This window comes from Erpetoichthys calabaricus, chromosome 1 (genome assembly GCF_900747795.2).
Source record: "Erpetoichthys calabaricus chromosome 1, fErpCal1.3, whole genome shotgun sequence".
In the NCBI taxonomy this organism is placed as follows: Eukaryota; Metazoa; Chordata; class Cladistia; order Polypteriformes; family Polypteridae; genus Erpetoichthys; species Erpetoichthys calabaricus.
In genome coordinates, this window is record NC_041394.2 from 348,201,510 (window position 1) to 348,220,689 (window position 19,180).

The 19,180-nt window shown below is 42.5% G+C and overlaps 2 protein-coding genes across 2 annotated transcripts in view; both read left to right on the forward strand.

The window, feature by feature from the left end:
• The window catches only part of LOC114669165 (zinc finger protein OZF-like), a 44,984-nt gene extending 35,412 nt beyond the window's left edge, over window positions 1-9,572 (forward strand). Inside the window, exon 3 of the mRNA XM_028825319.2 lies at window positions 5,856-9,572. Within this exon, the coding sequence (XP_028681152.2) occupies window positions 5,856-6,700 (845 nt within the window). The 3' untranslated portion in view covers window positions 6,701-9,572. The remainder of the gene's footprint in view (window positions 1-5,855) is intronic.
• The window catches only part of LOC114644701 (zinc finger protein 721-like), a 250,513-nt gene that overhangs the window by 88,334 nt on the left and 142,999 nt on the right, over window positions 1-19,180 (forward strand). The gene's annotated exons all lie outside the window — the stretch shown is intronic.

Sequence of the window (19,180 nt, forward strand, 5' to 3'; positions counted from 1 at the left end):
AGTTCTGTCCCATCTCTATTTGTAATGCCACAGCGCGCTTCATCTCGTCTTTTGTTGTGGGTTTCCACTTTGAAAAATGAGAATGCGATGCAAACGCAACCCACGATTCAAAAAAAATCTCTGCCTACCTGTTTGTCTCATCTGACAGTAGCTGAAAAGCAGCATCAGGAGAGAGCAGCCTGAAGTACAGCAGCTGGTGATCTGTCGTGTCCAACAGCAAGCCATGCCGTCTTGTAAACTCCGGTAGCCAGATCGGCTCTCAACGGATCAATGTCTGTGTATTTATCCCATGCGAACCTTGCCGTAGATGCATCGGCTGCGCGAAGGCACTCAACTGGCAGCAGATCCGCTGGCGCGGCATCGGCTGGTGTCTGATCAGCTGATGCCGGCTTCTCACTCTTTTGCTCGATCTCCTGATCAATAAAATCCAATTCTGAAATATCAAGAGTCCAACTCCGCGATAATGCGCAAAACATCGTCTGCCGAGTGTTTTCTTTTCTGCACTTGCTTCGCTGCCTTTTCACATGTCGATGCCATCTTGCCTTTGTTTACATTTCGCAACTCACGCACACGCAATGTTTAGTTGCTGAGTCAACAAGAATAGCATTCCTCCAAGCACAGAGGGAATGCCTGTGACGTGACAGTGAGATTTGTCGCCATTAACAGCTGATTGTTGCCCTCTATCCCTGGATGTCGACAAACGTCGACATCCGCCCTAAAAGAGTTAAGATCTCAAGATGCCGGTCTGCTTATGATTCCAAGGATTAATAAAATAACAATGGGAGGTCGAGCTTTGTTACAGGACCCCTAAACTGTGGAATGGTCTGCCTGCTACTATAAGAGATGCCCCTTCCATCTCAGCTTTTAAATCCCAGCTAAAGACTCACTACTTCAGTTTAGCACACCCTGACTAGAGCTGCTGATTAACTGTACAGACTGCATCTCTGTTAGTCATTAGCACTAAAACATAAACATGATAGTTATAATTGGATACTAACCCTCACCTATTCTGTTACTCTTCTCGGTACTCAAATGTGGTACTTGGTGCCACGGCCCACCTGCCAAATTGTTTTGCCTGTGTAAGGTAAAGTCATCCCTGATGGATGATCGCAGGAATCGTGGGGTCTTTTCATCGGATTGGTTGGCCCAGCGATGTTTCAGCTGTGGAATGGCCAAATGAGGGAGGCAGATTGATGGCCGAGGACTCCAGGACTCTAAACATATCCAAATCATATTATGTGATATCATTTACTGTTAAATTCTTCCCGTACTTGTAAAATTTTTATACTGTATTGAGGAATTGTTCTGTGTATTGTATTGTATTGTATTGACCCCCTTCTTTTGACACCCACTGCATGCCCAACCTACCTGGAAAGGGGTCTCTCTTTGAACTGCCTTTCCCAAGGTTTCTACCATATTTTCCCTACTAGGTTTTTTTTGGGAGTTTTTCCCTTGTCTTCTTAGAGAGTCAAGGCTGGGGGGCTGTCAAGAGGCAGGGCCTGTTAAAGCCCATTGCGGCACTTCTTGTATGATTTTAGGGCTATACAAAAGTAAATTGTATTGTATTGTTTCATTAAGTAGTGGCTTATTTTCTGGCAACTCTTCTATAAAGCCCTCCTCTGTGGAATGTATGGGTTAAAGTGGGCCTTATGGACTGTGTAAGAGTTCAATTTGAACCCTGGTCCTGTGTGCACCTAGCATATGCTGAGTCTCATATTCTTCTGAGCTTATGCTTAAATGCTGAAGGTGCTATTTTAATATTCACGATGATAAAGGCTTGAATTATTAAGAAAAGGCATTTGAAGTAACTTTATAGCAAAAGAAAAACAAGCCTTGGTACAAGAAGAAAAAAAAAAAAGTAAGAGAGGTGGATTAGCAGATAAATCGAAATCCATTATATCATTACAGAAGGACTTGGATAGCATACAGGCTTGGGCAGATGAAATTTAATGTCAGTAAATGTAAAGAATTACACATAGAAAGTAAAAATGTGAGGTTTGAATACACAACGGGCATCAGAAAATCGAGAGTACACCTTATGAGATGGAGTTAGGAGTCATAGTGGACTCTAAGCTGGAGCTCTAGGCTGGAGTGATGACTCTGAGGCTAGAGATCTGCACTGGCAATCGGAAGGTTGTCAGTTCGAATCCTGCAAATGCCAATAAGGACTCTGCTCTGTTGGGCCCTTGAGCAAGACCCTTAACCTGCAATTGCTGAGCACTTTGAGTAGTGAGAAAAGTGCTACACTGTATAAATGCAAAGAATTATTATTATTATGCTATCAACTGCCAGACAGTGTTCAGAAGCCATTAAAAAGGCTAACAGATTGTCAGGTTATATAGCGCCTTGATGTTTGGAGTACAAGTCACAGGAGGTTCTGCTCAAGCTTTATAACACACTGGTGGGGCCTCATCTGGAGTACTGGGTGCAGTTTTGGTCTCCAGGCTACAAAAAGGACATAGCAGCGCTAGAAAAGGTCCAGAGAAGAGCAACTAGGCTGATAATAGGACTACAGCGGATGAGTTATGAGGAAAGATTTGAAGAGCTGAGCCTTTACAGTTTAAGCAAAAGAAGATTAAGAGGTGACATGATTGAAGTGTTTAAAATTATGAAGGGAATTAGTGCAGTGGATCGAGACAGTGACTTTAAAATGAGTTCATCAAGAACATGGGGACTCAGTTGGAAACTTAATGGTAAATTTTGCACAAATATCAGGAAGTTTTTCTTTACACAAAGAACGACAGACATTTGGAATAAGCGACCAAGTAGTGTGGTTGACAGTAATACTTTAGGCATGTTCAAAACTCGACTTGATGTTTTTTTTAGAAGAAATAAGTGGATAGGACTGGCGAGCTTTGTTGGGCTGAATGGCCTGTTCTTGTCGAGATTGTTCTAAAGTGTGCTGGTTATTCTTTTATGCTCAGACTAAGCTTCCTGTTGATGGACAAAAAAGGGAAACCCATGGTTCACAATGAAAATGAACACTCCTAAAAAGTCACGTACTCCTCAGCTAACGGGACTGCCTATCAGCCTAGGGGAACAGGTTAGTTGTGGCCATGTAAGGTATCGACGTTTGTTGCGTCCTTTTAGCAACTGGATGTGACCAATCGTATTAAAAGTCAACCCTAACCCTAATTGTGATCTAATCAATGAAATATATTGTGACGTGTGAGTCCCAGTCTTGCCCCCCAAAACACGAGGCTGAGTCTCGGTACTTTAGCAAAATCAGCTTTATTCAGCTTGAAACCAGAACAGCAGTGTTGTTTATTGTAAGGGGGTCTACTACTCTCTTATACACAGACAAAGCAGTCAGGCCAAGTTGCGGCCAAGTTATACTGTTCTCTGCATTTATAACGTTCCTTGCATCGCCCATCGGTGATCAGCTCGTAGTTGTTTCCACAGTGCTGTGCTGCGGCACTGTGAACCTGCGGTTGCCTTGGTGACAGACAAGCAGTCATGCACAGACGCGGCAATCACGCCTTAAAACATGTTGTCCCATTGGGGGTCCCAAAAGAGTTCAGAAACCTCACAGTATAGATAGAGTTTGAGAAGCGCCCTTCCTTTGTAGCACTTCCTAATAAGATATGCTGTGTTGCAAGACTTGGATAATAAAGAAGAATGATTGAAGCTTTTCTCCTGCCAGAGTTTACTGCCTTTTTGGGACAGCCAGTGTATTGGGGGGGGGGGTTTGCTTTTAAATTTCTTCCACAACAGATACTCTCACCTCCATTGTGGATCGTTGTAGTTCCTTCAGTGTTATCCTTGGTTTCTTTGTTTCATCCGATTAATGCCTCTTTGGCTGGTGTGAGAGTTTTGGTGGGCAGCCTTCACTTGTCAGCTTTTTTAGTGGTGCCGTATTCTTTCCAATTTGCTATAACGGATTTAATGGTGCTCTGTTGGTTGTTCAAAGTTTGTGATAACCCAACCCTGGTACCTGCTTCTCCACAACTTTGTCTCTGACCTCTTTAGAGTGTTCTTTGGGCTTCATGTTGCTTGCTTAGTGGTTTTACAAACTCGGGGGCCTTTCAGAATAGGTCTGTTTACACCAGTGGTCTCAAACTCCGGTTCTGGAGGGCCGCAGTGGCTGCAAGTTTTCATTCTGACCCTTTTCTTAATTAGTGACCAGTTTTTGCTGCTAATTAACTCCTTTTTCATTCGTTTTAATTGTTTTTTTAAGATTTGTACACCTGAATTTCTTCATTTCTTTCCTTAAATGGCACCCAAACAGAAATAAAATGTGAAGTGAGGGAGCCAACAGAATACCAACTGACTCAAACTCCAACCAATTTCACTCCAACTAGCTGCTTAATGAGGTGCCAATTCTTGTCATTAATTAAACCCGTTCTTTAATTCCATGGCTTGCAATAGCAGACATTTCCAAAATTGTTGATTTTCTCTTTTCTAAGAGCAGTGTTAAAATCTTTTGTGGACCTGAGCAGATTGAGTGACCCTAGTGTAATTTATAGTGAAATTTCAGGATGCATTCTGACCGTTAAAGATGCACTTCATGTGTGTTGGCGTGGTGCTCTGTGTTAATAAATTAAACTTTCTTCAACACCATGATAACTGAAGGTTATCACTTTTTTGCTTCCAATAAACAACAAAAAAGAAAAACATCCATCCATCCATCCTCTTCCGCTTATCCGAGGTCGGGTCGCGGGGGCAGCAGCTTGAGCAGAGATGCCCAGACTTCCCTCTCCCTGGCCACTTCTTCTAGCTCTTCCGGGAGAATCCCGAGGCGTTCCCAGGCCAGCCGGGAGACACAGTCCCTCCAGCGTGTCCTGGGTCTTCCCCGGGGCCTCCTCCCGGTTGGACGTGCCCGGAACACCTCACCAGGGAGGCGTCCTGATCAGATGCCCGAGCCTCCTCATCTGACTCCTCTCGATGCGGAGGAGCAGCGGCTCTACTCTGAGCCCCTCCCGGATGACTGAGCTTCTCACCCTATCTTTAAGGGAGAGCCCAGACACCCTGCGGAGGAAACTCATTTCAGCCGCTTGTATTTGCAATCTCGTTCTTTCGGTCACTACCCATAGCTCATGACCATATGTGAGGGTAGGAGCGTAGATCGACTGGTAAATTGAGAGCTTTGTCTTGCGGCTCAGCTCCTTTTTCACCACAACAGACCTAAGCAGAGCCCGCATTACTGCGGATGCCGCACCGATCCGCCTGTCGATCTCACGCTCCATTCTTCCCTCACTCGTGAACAAGACCCCAAGATACTTGAACTCCTCCACTTGAGGCAGGATCTCGCTACCAACCCTGAGAGGGCACTCCACCCTTTTCCAGCTGAGGACCATGGTCTCGGATTTGGAGGTGCTGATTCCCATCCCAGCCGCTTCACACTCAGCTGCAAACCGATCCAGAGAGAGCTGAAGATCACGGCCTGATGAAGCAAACAGGACAACATCATCTGCAAAAAGCTGTGACCCAATCCTGAGTCCACCAAACTGGACCCCCTCAACACCCTGGCTGCGCCTAGAAATTCTGTCCATAAAAGTTATGAAAAAAAACATGTAATTTTATAACATTTTAAAAGTACAGTGAAAAAATATCATTCCGTACTATAGGTAAGAAAATGTGACCTTTAATCTTGTCAATTGCACCTTTCACATGTGATCTGTTTAGTTTTGCTGTTCTAACATCTTTTCTACATGGATTGTGCTTGAGTAGGAATATTTGGAAAACTTAAGTTGCATAAGGAAAGTCACTGCACTTGTTCTTTTTCCCTTATATATTACAATTTCTTATGCAAGTTGTTCATGATTTCACAAAGTGTTCATTTAATGCTATGACTTAATGTCAGTGTTCGCACAGTAGATTAAGAAATCTTTACTTTTTTTTATTTATTTATACAGGAATCGAAAATAGCTACTCTACTGAGTGTGGTAAACAAATCTGTGCAAACAGCACACTTGGGACCATTCCCATGGGAGAGAAGCCATATAGCTGTTCTGAATGTGGCAAACGGTTTTCACAAAGAGGGCATCTTCAGAACCACAAAAGAATTCACACCGGGGAGAAGCCATATTGCTGTAATGAATGTGGCCGACATTTTTCACAAAGAAGCAACCTTAAGAGCCACAAAATGATTCACAACGGAGAGAAGTCCTATTGCTGTGATGAATGTGGCAAACAGTTTTCACGAAGAGGATCTCTTGAGACCCACAAAAGAATTCACACCGGGGAGAAGCCGTATTGCTGTAACGAATGTGGCAAACAGTTTTCACAAAGATGCCACCTTCACAACCACAAAAGAATTCACACCGGGGAGAAGCCGTATTGCTGTTCTGAATGTGGCAAGCAGTTTTCACAAGGAAGCTACCTTCAGAGACACAAAATATGTCACATGGGGGAGAAGCCATTTCGCTGTTCTGAATGTGGCAAACAGTTTTCACAAAGAGGCCATCTTCAGACCCACAAAATAATCCACACTGGGGAGAAGCCCTATTGCTGTAATGAATGTGGCAAACAATTCTCACAAAGAAGCTGCCTTCAGAGACACCGAAGAATTCACACAGATGAGAAGCCATATTGTTGTTCTGAATGTGGCAAACACTTTTCAAATGGAAGGTACCTTAAGAGACACAAAACGAGTCACATGAGGGAGAAGCCATATCACTGTAATGATTGTGGCAAACAGTTTTTAAAAGAGTGCCAACTTCTCTCGCACAAATTACTTCACCTAGAGGAGAAGCCATAGTGTTGTTCTGAATGTGATTGTGCCACTTGTGCTGGAATCAACAAACCAAAAAAACAAAAAATATCGAGGTCTTACTAATCAACATCACTCCATATGAATTACAGAAGGAAGAACCATTAAGAACAATACAAGTACCAGCGTGGTCCAGATCTAATTATGCAACTGTTCGACTGACAACCGTCTTCTCGCCCTTTTGGAATACAGGGTAGGTGCCGCCATCTATCGGCAACAAAAAGAATTGTATGTGAAATCTCTATGTAATAAACTTAATAAGTGATAGCATAATGAAAATTGCATACATCTTATACAACGCCGAGCCCTGGCAGCCAACTGAAGAGAATAACGAGCAGTATGAAAATAACTCTAGAAAAAGAAGCACACTTTGAGGACTCGAGAGTGATGAGGTGTTACTCCTGTCCTGAAAAGTAAACCATTGTTGGGACATTAATCTCCGAGAGAAGCTGTATGGCTGTGATGAATCTGACAAACGGTTTTCACAAAGAAGGAATCTTCAGTGCCACCAAAGAATTCACACAGGAGAAAAGGCCGTGTTGCTGCAATGAATGTAGCAAGCAGTACATTGTCAGGTGAGGAAGGAAGAAATGTAATCCTGCCAACTACTCCAGTCTTGTTAAGTACAGTGGTGCCTTGGTTTGTGAGCATAATTCATTCCGGAAATGTGCTTGTAATCCAAAGCACTCGTATATTAAAGCGAATTTCCCCAAAAGAAATAATGAAAACTCAGATGATTGGTTCCACAACCCAAAAATATTCATATAAAAATGATTAATATAAAATATAAAGTAAAAATGCATCAAACAAATTAACCCGCACTTTACCTTTGAAAAGAATCGTGGCTGGTGTGAGGGAGAGAGAGAGGAGAGGAGGAGGATGGTTATCGTGTAGGACGACTTTCACTCTAACTAACTAAAGCCCTGCTATCTGGAATCTTTTTCTTTGTGACTTTAACAAGGAAACCAATCCAATGGCAGTTGCTTTTGCTTCCTTTTGAAGATTTCGTGGAAATGTGACCTTGCATTGCCATTAAACAGATTCATCGCTCGGATTGCTACAGCCTTATTTCGAGTGGTGCTTTCGACAAAACTTTGCACTCTTTCCCACATTTTACACATCTCCCTAATCTAGTGCCGTTATTAAAGAACAGTCACTACACTTGGGCACAAAATTTAAAAAAATGCTTTACGCACGCACACGTGTTCACAATGCGATAGTAAGCAGCATACGCTCGTACGGATGTTGACTAAACGAGTGAGGCATGCCGATTGAGACTGAGCATGGGAAACGATTACCCACAATCCCACAGTGAGAGAGAGAGCGAGAGAAGAACCATCGGTTCTGTTGTGATCACGTGACCCCCGGCAGACAGTGTATACATACTACTCGTATTGCAAGACCTCGCTCGTTTATCAATTTAAAAATTTTTTGCTCGTCTTGCAAAACACTTGCAGACCAAATTACTTGCAATCCAAGGTTTAACTGTACCTTTTTTTGAGGTGGGCTTTATTATACAAGAACTATACCCAACCTTATCAAGGCAAACCTACTCTTATAGTTTAAAAAGAATCCAAGAAAGTAATTCATACCGAGTGCACGTCTCCTCGGATAAAATAGTGCACACCCTCTGCCACCGCACAAGTAGGACAAAGTGGGCATTGCCCGTTCTACTAAACTTACCAGGCCCATTAAGAAAGCAAATATAAGAGGAATAACTAAGAGACTGAACTCCAGCTTGTACCTGGATCTGCCTGGACTTTATCGGATAACGCAGATGTCAGTTGAATGTGGAGCGGAGTCCTCTCCTGATGCCCCTCTGCAGGCTTCTTTGAGCCAGAAGGCAAGAAATGTACTCCAGCAAGAACAAAGTTGTTAAATCATGGAATGATGACTCTGATGGACAGATGAACTCGCATATGAGGATACAGATTTAGGATCTGGAAGAAACTTTAATCCAATCAGGAGATGTTATACATCCCCTTACACTTTCTATTCTAATCACCACTATTCTGTTTTTTCCCTGGTTCTTCTGTGGTGACGATCTGCACCATGCAGCCCTCTTGAGATGTTTGAATGAATTTGGGTATCTCAGTTGTCCATGAGACCAACTTGATCAAATTCTTTCATGTGAAACATGAAAGCTAAAGGGGTTTGATTTAGCGATAGATTCATTTTGGGTAGAATGCCCAATGGGGGCTGGATGGACTTGTGATCTTGGAACCCCTGCAGATTTTTTCCTCCAGCTTACCTGAACTTTTTATGTGTGTGTGTGTTTTTCAGTCCTTCCGGCTATCTGATCTTACCTTGTTTTGTTGTTGTTCTATTCAATATTATTGCCTAATCTTTGTTTCTTTTTTGTCACCTTGTCAAACACTTTGAGCTACATTGTTGTATGAAAATGTGTTTTATAATATTGTTGTTGTTAAAGTTAAATCGAGTTCCACTTGTGCGTTTCAAGATATTCTTTGGACACGCTCACTGAATTCCTTAGAGATTCTCCCAGGGAGGGGGAACCCTTCTAAATGACTGAAAACCTCTGAAAGCTGAGGACCCTGTGGATCAGAAATTGACAGCCTCACTGCCATGGCAAGCTGTGGGCCATTGGGCTGAAATTTTAATTCATTAAATGAATTCAAGAAGTGCCAGAACGAGTAAAGAGCTGGCTTCAGTTTTAGACGACGAAACAAAGGGCTCAACAGCAGCTTCACCAATCACCACAAAAAGGATCATGCAGTAAACGGGAGGAGTGCACTCCAATCCAAGGAGGATCCTCCACTTGAACCAGGAGAAGCAACAACTCCACAGAACATCAGATGTCAACTTTATAGACTTGGTAACGTAAAACTATTTATCTGTGACACAATAAATTTGAACTCTAAATAGAATTTAATCAGCCAGCCTCTCGTTATATTTTTGTGTGTCTAGTCTGTCTGTGTCCCATCTTACATGTCAACATACACATACATTTATATTTCTATAATCCTTGTTTTTAGCGATAAATTGTATTATTCTGTGCTTTGGTTACCTTGAAATAAGTCTAACAGTCGGTGCTCTGCCTCCTACAAGAAGGAAAGGCAAGGGAAATAAATTAGGAGCCTTACCGAGTTATTTGAGTAATCGACGGTACTGCAGAAGGCAAAACTGATCGTTAACTAACTTAAAATTAATCTTTAATTGGTGTCCCTCTGGTTGGACCTGATCAATCACATTTTTTCCTTTCCTTATTGGTGTTCCCCCTGGGTGGGTGTCTTAATGATTATTAATGATCAGTTCATACATCCCTTGGGTTCAATAGATGATGGTGGTAGCGATAGTGGAAAATCTTGAGAGGAAGAGATGATGGCTTCCAATGTGGTGTCAGTACAGATGGACAGTATCACTGGCCCCACCACAGTGAAACTTTGGACAAAATGTGTGACCCAGACTCCGAATTCATCCATGTTACTGCCCAGAGAGATGTTACATCGTCCTGGTTCATGTTTATTAACTCAGCAACAGAAATGATTCACTCCGTTAACTAATTTTCTGACGATGAATCATTCTCACCCTGTAATGTTGTGGATTTCGACCAGTAAGGCAAACGTCTGCCACCATGATCCGCTTGTGGACACCACAAGCTGGATCTGCTCTTCAAGTTTTTTATGGAATATCATTCACAGTAGAATGACTTGAGAGTTAACGTGGAGCATTAGACAAATTTCCCCTCGAGGATTAACAAAGTAAATCAAATAAAAAATAAAGTGAAAATAAATATGCATGTAGGTACAAATGTAACACAATTCTCATAAAACAACTCGTAGAATTACTCATCTTCAGGCTTGCAGCCTCCCACGTGCGATGACACAGCAATGACCACATTTCTTGAAAATAACCTCCATTTCCTAAAACACAATTTCATACCTGCTCATTCAACTCCCGAAACGTCAAACTTCTATTCTTAACCATGTAATTTTATATCGGAACCCCAGACTTTGCCTTCAGACATCACACCAAAGCCCTCAAAAACACTTACAGTACAACACAGCCTTACACCAGGCTGAGATCGATTCAAAATACGACTGTTAAAACCTGTTACTGCAATGAGCCATGTTACTTATGGAAACCAAGGGGGCTGCCCTCTGTTGGCCTGGGGGAGAAACGGTCTGAAATATTCTCTCTCCCCTGGTCCTTCCATAATCAGGGCATCTGCAACACTGGTTAGTATCTGTTGTTGGCTTGGGACGTTCCCCGCTTTCATTCATTTTATTTTTACAGAGGTGGGGTCAGCTGTTTCAGGCACCCCCGGTGGTGACCAGGACAGACAGCCTTAGTAAATGAATGCCAGCTCACTAACAAATAAGACGGTTATTCTTAATGAGTTTTTTTTACCTCCCGTGAATTGGATTGAGACCTTGTTGAATGCTGGTGAATCAAATGTGTTTTGAGAACTTTGACTGCAGGATTGTACTTATTTTAACTCGCCGAGTACTACTGGACAACGAGGAGGAGTAGCGACTGTTTTTAAGAAAAGTTTAATTTGTAAAAAAAAAAAAAATTGTCATCAAACCTTTATTCCCACTTTGAGCTGAATATGTCTGAGATGGCTTGAATTTATCCAGTTTTGCAAAACACAGTAAACTGCCCACCTAAATACAATAAAGGTTTTATCAAAGAGCTCTCTTAATTTCTTAGCTGGGATTATCTATAATAATAAAAGGCAAAGTCCTCACTGACTGACTCACTCACTCACTGACTGACTCATCACTAATTCTCCAACTTCCCGTGTAGGTGGAAGGCTGAAATTTGGCAGGCTCATTCCTTACAGCTTACTTACAAAAGTTAGGCAGGTTTCATTTCGAAATTCAAAGCGTAATGGTCATAACTGGAACATATTTTTTGTCCATACACTGTAATGGAGGAGGCGGAGTCACGTATCGCGTCATCACGCCTCCTACGTAATCACGTGAACTAAAAACAAGGAAGACATTTACAGCACGAGTCACACGCGGGAACGAAGGTAAATGACGTTAATTTTTGACTGTCTTTTAATACTGTGTAAGCGTACATATTAACACATGTGCAATTAAACGTGTGCATTTACGGGGTGATTTCTCAGGCTTAAAAGCTCACCTTTTATCAAACGCGGGAACAAAGGTAACTGACGTTGTTCACTGTCTTTTAATACTGTGTAACCATACATATTAACACATGTCCAATTAAACGTGTGCATTTACACGGTGATTTCTCAGGCTTAAAAGCTTGCCTTTTACTAAAAAGGTAAATGCAAAACTATTTTCAATCAGTTTATTGAAACGCTCCCGTTAAGGATTGCAATAACATATTCGCGAGATAAAACAACGAAGTAGGGGGAAATGGAGGAACAGCCGCAAACAGCGAAGACCAAAAAATTTATTAAACAATTGAGAACGGAGCGAGTTAAGCATACAAGCATGTTCATAAGGGAAACAAAGCACGGTGTAAAACGTAAGTTTAAATTAACTTTATAGAAACGCTCCCGCTGCAGATTGCAATAACATATTCGCGAGATAAAAGTTTAATGAGAAGACACGAGGTATAAACGAACCACACGCCATGGCGCAACGTTAGGGGCAACAGTTTCAACCATTCTATGATCTGCTTCTCGCAACTGAAAGACGGCACATGGCGGATGTTAGCCGACTTGCTGACCGCAACGTTAGGGGCTTCAAGTATGGCGCTGACGCCACATCTCAGTGCCAACACTTTGCAGACTGTACTTAAAAGACACGCCCTCCTCACTGGACAGTTAAAAACACCAATCAAACTAACGATGACATCAAGTATTACCCAATCAAAACTAGGAAAGGAGGCATCTTCATAAAATGCGTGTGGGATGATTTGCATGAGACGCTGCTTTAAAAAAAAAATGATAAAAAAAATACTGGATAAATCCCGTCCAGTATTGATTCAAAACGGGACGCGCAATTTCATTCTCAAACGCGGCATGATTCCGTATTTTAAAGGACGGGTGGCAACCCTACAGTGCCAGGTAACCACCCATACAATCACATTGTGATTCAGACTAGGAATGCAATGAATGTAATTACCCCGATCTACATACAAGGTGAAAGTCTTGCAACATTCAAAGATGATGGTTTGGGATAAGTACACCATACAACATAAAAGAGCTTATGAAGCCTTGAACCGAAAAAAGCAAGATCTCAGAGATCGTAAAAAAAAAAATAGGAGGTAATGTCGTTTTACTCGCTGTACATTTTAGATAGATAGATAGATAGATAGATACTTTATTAATCCCGATGGGAAATTCACAAAATAAAAACCGATGTATATAGGCTGAACAGGACTGGAGAAAGTACAGTCCCTTGTGGCGCTCCTGTGTTGCTGACCACAATGTCAGACGTGCAGTTCCCAAGACGCACATACTGAGGTCTGTCTTTAAGATAGTCCACGATCCATGCCACTAGGTATGAATCTAATCCCATCTCTGTCAGCTTGTCCCTAAGGAGCAGAGGTTGGATTGTGTTGAAGGCGCTAGAGAAGTCTAGAAACATAATTCTTACAGCACCACTGCCTCTGTCCAAGTGAGAGAGGGATCGGTGTAGCATATAGATGATGGCATCTTCCGCTCCCACCTTCTCCTGATATGCAAACTGCAGAGGGTCAAGGGCGTGTTGAACCTGTGGCCTAAGGTGGTGAAGCAGCAGCCTCTCCATGGTCTTCATCACATGTGATGTCAGAGCAACAGGCCGAAAGTCATTCAGCTCACTAGGACGTGATACCTTTGGGACTGGGGTGATACAAGATGTTTTCCAAAGCCTCGGGACTCTCCCCTGTTCCAGGCTCAGGTTGAAGATGCGCTGTAGAGGACCCCCCAGCTCCGATGCACAGACCTTCAGCAGTCGTGGCGATACTCCATCTGGACCCGCTGCTTTGCTGGCACGAAGTCTCCTCAGCTCTCTGCTCACTTGCGCTGTTGTTATTATGGGTGGGGATGTTTTTCCTATGCTGGTATCAGCAGAAGGATGTGTGGAGGGTGCAGTACTCCGAGGTGAGAGTGAGAGTGGGTTAGGGTGGTCAAACCTGTTAAAAAAGTTGTTCATTTGGTTTGCTCTCTTCACGTCTCTCACAAAGGTGGTACCCCGCTTCGAGCTGCAGCCAGTGATGATCTTCATCCCATCCCACACTTCCTTCATGCTGTTATTCTGCAACTTCTGCTCCAGCTTTCTCCTGTACTGCTCCTTCGCCGCCCTGAGTTGGACTCGGAGTTCCTTCTGCACACGCTTGAGCTCATGCTGATCACCGTCTTTAAAAGCCCTTTTCTTCTGATTCAAAAGGCCCTTGATGTCACTTGTAATCCATGGCTTGTTGTTAGCATAGCAGCGTACTGTTCTTACTGGAACTACAATGTCCATACAGAAGTTGATGTAGTCAGTAGTGCAGTCAACAACCTCCTCAATGCTCTCACTATGAGATCCCTGCAGGATATTTTAGTCAAACATTACCAGTTATTCCATGAGGGAGACCAGCAGATGAACTCAACGCGTGTTTAAAATCCATGCTTCTCCCACGCTCTGTTATATGTCGCGTGTTCTCGGGTAGGTGCACCAAAAAATTTATACATTTAAGCATGTAATGGGCAAACAAAAAATGAGGTATACCCGAAGGCACTGCAGTAGTACTTAATGTAACTTCCATCCATCCATTTTCCAACCCGCTGAATCCGAACACAGGGTCACGGGGGTCTGCTGGAGCCAATCCCAGCCAACACAGGGCACAAGGCAGGAAACAATCCTGGGCAGGGTGCCAACCCACCGCAGTAATGTAACTTTACTTCTTAAATTTTAATGTTTTACTGTTTAATAATTTATACGCTTCTTATATGTTGTTCAAATTCTTTTATCAAAATACCACTGACAGCGCAATGCACGATAACATGGAGTGAATACACCATACGCATCCGCCCACGGCTGCCCTGCTGTGCGCAGATAGGAGTTGATTCTACAATAAAATAAAATAAAGATAAAAAGAGTAAAACGATCATCACCCATAAAGCGGATAGTAGACGTGACGTACTATATGTGTACCACATTTCAAGTGTATAGGTGAAACGGTTTGCGAGCTACAGGTCATTTAAAATCCTGGACAGACACAAATTGCCACGGTAGCAAATTACAGAAGAAGATTTTACTGTTTAATAATTTATATGAAATGTGCTTCTTATATATTACTTCATATTCTCATATGATAATGATGTTAATGTTTATATTGATTTCTGTGTTATTAAAACTGCATGTATGTGTGTATATGTATATATATATATATATATATATATATATATATATATATATATATATATATATATATATACTACCAAAATACCCGTGCTTCGCAGCGGAGAAGTACTGTGTTAAAGAGGTTATGAAAAAAAAAGGAAACATTTTAAAAATAACGTAACATGATTGTCAATGAAAGCCCGTTTCACTCAGTAAGTCTTATGTGTGTGTTTATGTATGTGTGTATATATATGTAGATGTGTATATGTAGATATGTATATATATGTATATGTATATAAATGTTTATGTGTGTGTGTATATTATATATATATATATATATATATATATATATATATATATAAAAGACAGCAACAGTTATAACAATGACAACACAATTACATTGACAATCATGTTACGTTATTTTTAAAATGTTTCCTCTTTTTTTCATAACCTCTAACACACTACTTCTCCGCTGCGAAGCGCGGGTATTTTGCTAGTGCAACAATATGATAAAGTCCTTATGGTTGGGGATTTTAATATTCATGTCTGTTGCCCTTCTGAACTGTTAAAGACTTGTGGCCTCTTTAAATATGTCACAGGCCCCACCCAACAGTATGGACATGTACATTAGATCCCATTTTATCATGTGGTCTGCCTGCATTTAACATTAAACTTTGTGATGCATGCTGTTCTGACCACACACCTATTTTATTGGAAATATCATTTCTCTGTCCTGCTTCTAAATGATGTGCTCCGTCTCGCCACTGTCGTCGTATTTGTTTTTTTTTTGACCCCTTCCACTCCTGTGCAGTGTTCTGCTGCCTTTAATAATGTCAAAGGGATTCATTCAGTGACCTCGTCTAGGTCTGATACCGAGGGGTTAACCTCACTATTTCACTCCACCTGCCAGAACATTTTGGAGAGTGTTGCCACAATGACTACATGACACCTCTCATGCTGAAAGCAAGAGGGCTGAACACGAGTGGAAATCGGTCAAGTTCCACGTGTCTTTTGACATTTGGAGGACGAGCTGGCGGAAGTATCAGCAAACCCTTAAAAGCTGAAAACACAACATATTTCCCTGATATTATTTTGAAAAAACCGCCATAAACCTCGTGCTCTGTTTGGTGCTATCAGTGCTGTTCTCGATACCCCCCTTACTCTGCTTGCCTTGATGTGTCCCCAAAAACCTGTTAAGAATTTCTCCTTTTTCTTTTGTTGAAAAGGTTCCAAACATTAGAGCCCTCCCTGTACTTCCTCCTTCGTACGAGTTCTCCATCATTGCCACTTGCTTTGCTGCTTTTAACCAGTTTGAGCCGGTGTCCCTTTCTTTATTAAAGATACTTATTGGTCGTTTGAGGCCTTTGGCCTGTTCCATAGATGTCATCCCTCCTCGTCTTCTTAAAGAAATCGTTGGTAGTATAGATTTCCGTATTCTGTTATTGTTGGTTGTACAACGCTTAGGTCAGCTATTGTTTTTATATGTGCTATATAAATAAATTTGATATTAAAAAAATAGAAGGAAAATTTCCCTTCTGGTTCATACTTGCCGATGATTTCCGCACATGTTCAGTCTCTCCCTGTGTATTCCATGTGCAGCGAGCGAGAGAGAGTGTGAGATAGCGTGAGCGAGCGTGAGTGAGTGAGTGAGTGAGTGAGTGAGCGAGCGAGCGTGAGTGAGTGAGTGAGTGAGTGAGTGAGAGAGAGTGTGAGTGAGTGAGTGAGTGAGTGAGCAAGCGAGCGCGTGAGAGAGAGCGTGAGTGAGCGAGAGAGAGAGTGTGAGTGAGTGAGCGAGAGAGAGAGAGAGAGAGAGCGCGTGAGTGAGCGAGCGAGAGAGAGAGAGAGAGAGCGCCCAAGCCAGGGGTGTTTTGGCCAACACTCGGTAGGGAAGAAGGAAGCGGTCGTTCCAGCTGAGCGATGAAGGAGCTAGAGTGACCAGAAGAAGTAAGTAAACATTTATGTTACTATTACACTGTGCATTATATGGTATAATTAACTATTTTTGTGCTTAAAAAATCTTTAAAAAAATATATATATTTACATACACCATGTATGGCCCAGAATGGATTAATTGTATTTACATACAATCCTATGGGGGAAATTAGTTCGGGTCACGACCAAATCGGGTTGTGACCGAAGGTTCCACTGTATACTGAAATAATCAACAAGATGTTTGAGCCCCTGAGCTCCAACCCACAGACACAGTGATGGCCCAACAGAATTCTGGATTCAAATATGAGGGATATTCAAAAATTTTCCGCACTTTTATATTTTTGCTGGAAATGGTGAAGGCGGTAGGAGTAGTAGTAATTGGTCGTGTCTGAGGGTGTCATGTGACTCGTTCTGTCAGGCAGAGCTGGCTGCCCTTGCAGTTGAGTAGACAAGTTGTCACTCTGTGGTGAAGATGGCTGAAAAACGTAGAAATTGAACCAAAGAGGAACGGCGTTCTGTCATACACTTTTTATGGGCAGAAGGTGTGCCAGAAGCATGTGTGCTTAGTATGGGGATAAAGTTCTCTCTCATAGAGTGATCTACAATTGGACTGAAATGTTCAAAAATGGCCGTACTAGTGAGATGGATGTAGAGCGCTCCGGCCATCCAGCCACAGCCACAACCACGAGGCATTAAGAACAAACCCTGGAACTGACAAAAACAGAAGAAGTTTTTGCTGATCTCATTAAAAAGTTGGTACAACGCTGGTAAAATTGCACCACCAAGAAAGGTGACTATGTAGAAAAGTCATGTCATTTGTTTATGAAATTCTAATAGTTAAAAAAAATAAAATAAAATGCAGAAACTTTTTGAACGTCCCTCATGAAAGATACAAATTTGTCCGCCACACATTTCCAATAATCTCAAAAGATCAACGCGACAATTTTAAACAACATCGATTTCTTCCCTGCTTCCTCCAAAAGTGTCACCCATTGCATCTTGACTCCCCAATGTGAGGTGGTGGGCTCCTTTTCAAGCAGGACCCAGGACTGCTTCCAGTGTCACTGTACTGCATGTTGGGAGCATGTCCAGGTCACATGGAAACCAGTATTGTCCTCCCCCAAACCCAGTCCTCTGGTGGCACCCAAGGGTTGTATTTCTGCACTACAAACTCTTATTCAACCTTGCAGGTGTCCTGATTGGGAACACTGCCACCCATATCATAGTGCACCCGACCCCTATGGCCTGTCTTGAAGGTGGTGGGCCCACAAGAGAGCGGAACCACGTTGCTCCTTTGGGCTGAGCCTAGCTGGGCCGCGTGGTCAAAGGTCCAGCCACCAGGTGCTCACCAGCAAGCCTGACTCCAGTTTGGGGCCATGGGTACCTTTTCCCTGGCAAGGGAAATGCAGATCCTTGATTTAAATCCATGTGGGTTCTCAGGATTGAGTTAGTCTGGATCTTCAACTCAGACCTGTTTGTCTTGGGAAGCCCTACCAGGAGCATGTAGCTCCTGACAACATAGCTCCGAGGATCACTAGACCACGCAAGCCCTTCTGCCACAGCAAGGCCTTGAGCCAAGAAGGAATCAAAGCGGCTGAAATGAGTTTTCTCCACAGGGTGGCTGGACTTTCCCTTGGAGATAGGGTGAGGAGTTCAGTTATTCGGGAGAGACTCTGAGTAGAGTCGCTGCTCCTCCACATTGAGAAGAGTCAGTTGGTGGTTTGGGCATCTGGTCAGAATGCCCCTTGGATGCTTCCCTAGGGGGGGTGTTCCAGGCATGTCCCACTGGGAGAAGGCTACAGGGCAGACCCAGGACATGCTGGAGGGATTATAGGAGGAACTGGCTGGGGAGAGGGAGGTCTAGGCTTCCCTGCTTCGGCTACTGCCACCGCGACCCGACTTCGCATAAGCGATGGCCGATGGAACTGAGCAGAATTCCAGCAACTTTTTGTATGAAGTTTGTGGAAGGCAACTCAAAACATTTGGCTCCAGTTAAACAATTTAAAGGTAAAGCTACCAAATATGAACAAAGTGTATGTAAACTTGTGATCCACTGGAATTGTGATATGGTCCATAAAAAGTGAAATCCTCTGAAGTTTGTTAACAATGTTGGAAAAAATTACTTTTGTCCTGCAATAAGCATTATGACTGAATTTTAAGTTCTGTTCTTGTGTCATTCTTTCTTCATGTGGGAAGGATTTGAGAGAAACTAACTGATTTGGTTTTGGTTTTCAATTTGTTTCCAAATTCCCAGAATCTTTTTCTGTAAGGAATATGCACT